Source organism: Aedes aegypti, chromosome 1 (genome assembly GCF_002204515.2).
Source record: "Aedes aegypti strain LVP_AGWG chromosome 1, AaegL5.0 Primary Assembly, whole genome shotgun sequence".
Classification (NCBI taxonomy): Eukaryota; Metazoa; Arthropoda; class Insecta; order Diptera; family Culicidae; genus Aedes; species Aedes aegypti.
Genome location: NC_035107.1, coordinates 146,932,278 through 146,938,277, shown reverse-complemented (window position 1 = coordinate 146,938,277; position 6,000 = coordinate 146,932,278). Strand labels below are relative to the sequence as shown.

Below are 6,000 nucleotides of genomic sequence, written 5' to 3'. Positions count from 1 at the left end.
CATGTTCCTTGCAATTGCTCAAAATTTTATGGCACAGAAAGTAATAGAGCAAAATCTAGAATGCCGTGGAAAGTGTACTGCGATCTGTCAATCTTGGGTACCTTTTCCAGTACCAAGAGACCAAATTCAGTACTAGAAGTGGTACCCATTCTGAACCCGACTACTACGGCTCTATTCGTATCTGGTTCAATCTCATTTATTTATAGAATATGCCACAAACAAGTATTACTGCTTTTATCATGGAGCATTTTTTTAATTTTCTATGGAGAATTTTTACTTTTTTATTGCTGCATTAAATAGGCTGCCCATTCCAGCTACTATCTTCGATAGTAGCCATGAGAATAATGGTCTTGTTTTCTCCATATACATAACATACGGCAGGTAACCGTCAACCGGTTCTCAGAGCGGTAAAGTTAAACTGACACCGAGGACTAAATCTGGAGAATTGATTTTTAAGCAATGGAATGATCACCAAAACAAGCATCAATGCTCGCAAATTTGTACATCTCCAAATTAAAATGTCGAGCAAAATCATTTTTCATCTCTATTTTCAATATTCAATGTGATTGAGAAGCGCTGAAAAAAAAACAATGAATGCGTATAGAAATTAGAAGCACATCAGACGAAAACGAACGTGTCAATACGATATTCATATTTTATTACATTCAAGGTGTTATGCTGCAGTGTAGATACCTATTTATATAACTAAACATCAAAGTCAAAAAGTAACGCGAAAATGTGTCACGAAATGAATGGTGAAAAAGGTTCAATCAATCCAACCCACTCGTTTGCTTTGCATTAACAAAAAAAACTGGACTTGCAGCGTGTTCCGAATTTCCAATTTGGTTTTGTCGGTCATCAGGAAAAGAAACGACCGACAACCAATCACATTTTGCAGAGTTTACACATTACAATACATGACAGGCAATTGGGTATTCGCTCTGCGTGTTGCGAACCGTTTCTATTCGTCATTAACCGGTGTGTTTTTTCGAGCGGATTCTAGTTCTTGCTCTTGCGACATTTGTCTGCGTATTTCCTCCGGAATATCGTCGATGAAGGTGACTGACCGTGCTCGGAGTAAAGCGTCTGGACTTGTCACGCTGGCATTGCTATCTGTGTCACCACGGGCCTCATTAGCAACCAAACGACGTTGTATCTTTTTCCGTTCGTAGCTCTCCAAGTGTTCGATGTTTGCTCCCAATTCTCGATTAATCACTTCTCTTCGCTGGCGGCCTTTGATCAAAACCTCAGAAAAGCTTGCAACTGGTGGTAGTTGGAAATGTTCAAGGACCTCCCGTGCTTCCTCTTCGACGCGTTGATAGTCCAACATTTCTTCCTTGAACTTGCCCATTCGACTTTTCAACTGTTCTGCTCGAGTCACAACGACCTTTTCTACCGGAATCAACTGAGCCTTAACTTCCTTGTAATCCTCATCAGTTCTTGCTAAATCCTCTGCTATCGCTGTGCGCTTCTCTTCATTATACTTTCTCCTTTCCTTTTCCGGTTTCATCTGTTTGGCCAATTGATCTGGACTTATGTTCCTTCTCTCCATCATGCTATGCAGTAACCTTTTGTAGCTTTTCTGTCTCCATTTTACATCCAGCCGCTTTGCCAGATCAACTCGCTTCTCGGCGTCCCTCATGGCTTTCTTCTTGGCTTCTTCGACCGCTTGCCGCTTCATATACTCATTGTGCTCCTTCTGTTCAACTTCCATACGCTCAGCAAGTTCTTTGGCTTCACGCTTTGCCTTGACATGAGCCTCGATAGTTTCCTTATGCGCTTCATAGTACGATTGTATCCATTCTTCTTGTGACTGTTTACGGGTTAGCTCATACTGGATGAAACTTTTGAATTTCTGGGAAAATGGGAATAATATTTTATTAATTGAAAGACATTGATAAAACAAAGAAATTCAATAATTATGCATTATGATGAAATTAAACGGTGATTACAGTGCCCATTTCTGTGTTATCAAGTTAATAGCTGAATATCATGTGTTTCAATCAGAATATTTTGTGGTATGATTTTTTGTACTTTATGATGAACAAACATTCTTTATGTTTCAAAACTTAAAGATCCTAAAAATCAGACATTGAGAAAATGGGGTGTGCAGTTTCCAAACTCATTTTCCATACGAATATTCGAAAAATTCCAAAGGATTGGAACATATTCAAATCTTAATGAAACTTTCACAAAATTGCTTTTCACTACGATATCTTTCTGATAAAAATATAAAGATAATCAAAACACGGTTCGTTTTTGTGTTACACGGTGCGGTATTCTGTAGTGGAACTGATATGCTGTTTTCATAATTGGACAATTTGACTTGCTGTTTATTTTTAATTTTTCCGAACAAATCTTATTATCTAATTAGGGCAGCTGAAAGAGCATTAGAAAATATGTTGAAAACTGAACTAAACTCAATTTTGACAAAAAATCTACACGTCAACTTACAGATTTGCGCAATGAGAAATCCCACATGACTCGAGTGTGGTAGCCATATGGATTTCATCATTGACTTCACGATATAGTTACATGTGTATCAACATTAGATTGTCATGTGAAGCAAACATGAATGTCTAAAGTGTAAATAATGAAAACCAACTGCTTTGCTTATTGAATACGAAAAGTAGTGGCTTTAGATAGCCATGTGTGTCAGAACATGAATGTCGTCAGATTGGAAGAAGATATTTGGTAGTAGAACCCTTACTCCCCAAATGTGGATTCGAGGCATCTCTACTTGTCGTAAGTTCCCTTGAATATTTTTTTACGTCAATTACGTCTTACGGCATTATACTTGATGTCAATTGAAAATCCAAAATGTAGCGACCGTCACAAAATTATGTTAGATTTTGAACGCTAATAACTTAGCCATTTATCGATAAATTTTTAATATTTTCCCACCAATCGGTCGGAAATTCATACAACATTTTACTCAAATGGAGAAAACTATTGATTTTTGACGATGTTACTCGAATCTAACCGTTAAATCGGCCCTTTTCTTGAATAATTGACAATACGGCAATGCATACTTGATGTTCAACATATTCTGGAATGGCACTAGAATATTATACTGACAACAATTTAAAAAATGCATCGGTAAAGAACAGCCGATCATAAAAGAAGAGATGAAAACGTTAAGTATTATGATGCCGATAATCACTTTACAAGTGCAACTGTTGAAAGAATAGCCGATAATTAAAAGAAGGACGATTCTCTTGATGGAAGTTGTGTAGGTAGATTTAATACAGACAAGTAATGCAGGAGCATATTTTCAAAGTCGCCCGCCTGAAGTCACTGTCAACTTTGATTTTTGCTCAAGACAATGGATCATTGAAGGTAGTTTTTGCAAGTGCTCACCGCATCAAAACAAAAGCGCCACTGTATATGGGATTTAACATTGTGACAGCATTGCTGTTCTGTCAAACACACAAGGTTACGGTGGCGCTATCTATGCTTTCCATAGTGGCCGTTTTGGTTATTTTAATGATCCATTGCGTCAGTCGATTTTTTTTTGGCAGCTATCGCTCAAACTTTAACTCATACAGTACAACTCAAAAGAACAGCCTATAACTCAAAGAAGGGAAAATCATTGGTTAAAACGTTCACACTGGCATTATACAACCTCGAAAGAACAGCCGATTATTGAAAGAATAAAAAAATATTGATAGAAATGTTAGTAGTTATTACGCCGACAATTATTTTAACACTGCCAGGAAAACCTCGCTTGTCGTACATAGAACGAGAAAGATGGAATTTTTGGCTCAAATTCGCGAGCGTCTTTGAATAATTTCTTAATGTGCATCACTGACTTTCGGGGAAGTGTCGCATTCGGGGAACTGGTTTTCGGGGTAATTTGCTATTCGGGGTAATGATTTTCGGGGTAATGTGTCATTCGGGGTAACGTTGCATTCGGGGTAATGGATTTTGGGGTACTGGTTTTCGGGGAGATAGTTTTCGGGGTAATGGTATTGCGGCGCTTATATTAAATCCACATCCAGCGGCGGCGGTAACGCGCAGAAGATATGCGCGCAATTAAAACGCAACGTCAAAATTCAAGTAGGCTTGGATTTTTTCGTCCTTCAAGGACACAAATGTTCAAAATTTGCCCTATCTGAAACATTTGGTGATTTTCATTATCACTGCGACGGTATATCGACATTTTTAGATAATCGCATTACGTGGATTTATCTTGCAGAGCACAATATTCAGGGAAGTGTTATAGGACCGTACGAGACCAAAATTGTGATTTATCCACAATTTATTCAAGTTCAAACCTAAGGCAATGCTTCAACTTTTTTTATCGGTTTTCAAACATATCTCCTTTTCCAAAAAAGGCATGCATATTACAAGAATGTGCAACATTGCATCTTGATTGGACCATGATTTCTCCATTTTTCGATGATGTTCTGTTTTGGGTGATATCCGGTACTGTAAATCTCCCCCTATATAAAAACCTTTCTCTAAAACTTTTGACATAAGACTACGTCTTTCTTCTCTATACATGAGTGGAATTGGAATTTCAAATCCAAGAGCGTTACGTTGGCATAGAATATTTTAAACGTTTATAACTTTTTGCTGGCTTAACGAAATTCCTTGATTAGCACCTCAATCGAAAGACAAAGCTTTAAAGATTCATGTCATTAACTAAATCCAACATACCTGTCAAAATAGTTTAATAAAGGTTTTAAAAAAAAGAACGTTGATTTCAAGCAAATCTATAAATAGGGGTGCTAGAGAAAAGTCATTTGCTTTTCGCTCTCCGCTTGGATCGCATCTCAGCAGGCAACAGATCGGCTTGCTCTGACCGGGCGTGCTTCTCAAGCACAGACATCGATAGCGAAGGACCCCCTCCCCCCCCCCGTTTGTCTTGCTTCGCTCAAATCAAACTGACCATCAACCGACCGAGAGAAGATGCCGACCTAGAAGAGCAAGACCAGTAGAAAAGCCTTCAAATTTGTTGGAACGGATCAAATTTGTTACAAGTAAAAGTTGATGAGTGGTCGAATGTACATGGCGGAATCCGAACTGTTCATTGGCAAAAATTGAATTTTCGTTGATGTATCATACTGTTCAAAATGACCTTTTCAAAATCCTTACTCATGGAGGAAAGCAAACTGATTGGACGATAGCTAGAAGCTTCTGCAGGATTTTTGTCTGGTTTTAAAATTGGTATAACCTTAGCATTTTTCCATTTGTCAGGAAAATATGCTAATTGAAAACATTTATTAAATATATAAACTAAGAATGATAAGCTACTTTCTGGAAGTTTCTTGTTGAGGATATAGAAAATTCCATCATCGCCAGGAGCTTTCATATTTTCGAATTTTTTAATAATAGTTCTCACTTCTTCCAAATCAGTCTCCCAGGAATTGTCGAAAACGTTCCCTTGATTGAGAAAATTTTCGAACTCCTGAGTAACTTGATTTTCAATTGGACTAGTAAGTCCTAAATTGAAATTGTGCGCGCTTTCAAACTGCATAGCAAGTTTTTGAGCTTTTTCGCAATCAGTTAGTAACAATTTGTTTTCCTGTTTCAATGCCGGTATTGGCTTCTGAGGTTTTTCAAAATTTTAGATAATTTTCAAAAGGACTCAGAGCCAGAGTCCAATTGAGAAATTTTATTTTCAAAATGTTTGTTTCCTAATTGTGCAAAATGTTTCTTGATTTCTTTCCGCAAATCCTGCCATATAATTTTCATAGCAGGATCGCGAGTGCGTTGAAATTGCCTTCTCCTCACAGATCAAGAGTTTAAGCGCATCCTCTATAATCACGGATTCAAATTTTACTTCACATTTTGGAATTGCAATGCTACTGGCTTCAACAATGAAATTTGTTAACGTGCAACGCTCCATCATCGTAATCATCATCATCATCGAAACTTCAGAAGCAGTTTTTCTGTTCAAAAATAAACATTATTCGATGAAAATGTGCTTACTTCGGTTTGGTTGGAGAATAGAATACAGTGAACAGTTTTTCCAGTAATTTTTCTTGATTTTGA

At 37.4% G+C, this 6,000-nt stretch overlaps 1 protein-coding gene across 1 annotated transcript in view; it reads right to left on the bottom strand.

The window, feature by feature from the left end:
* Positions 1–641: 641 nt before the first annotated feature.
* LOC5576009 (WD repeat-containing protein 63) overlaps positions 642–6,000 on the bottom strand; it is a 56,894-nt gene continuing 51,535 nt past the window's right edge. Inside the window, exon 4 of the mRNA XM_001662302.2 lies at positions 642–1,855. Within this exon, the coding sequence (XP_001662352.2) occupies positions 962–1,855 (894 nt within the window). The 3' untranslated portion in view covers positions 642–961. The remainder of the gene's footprint in view (positions 1,856–6,000) is intronic.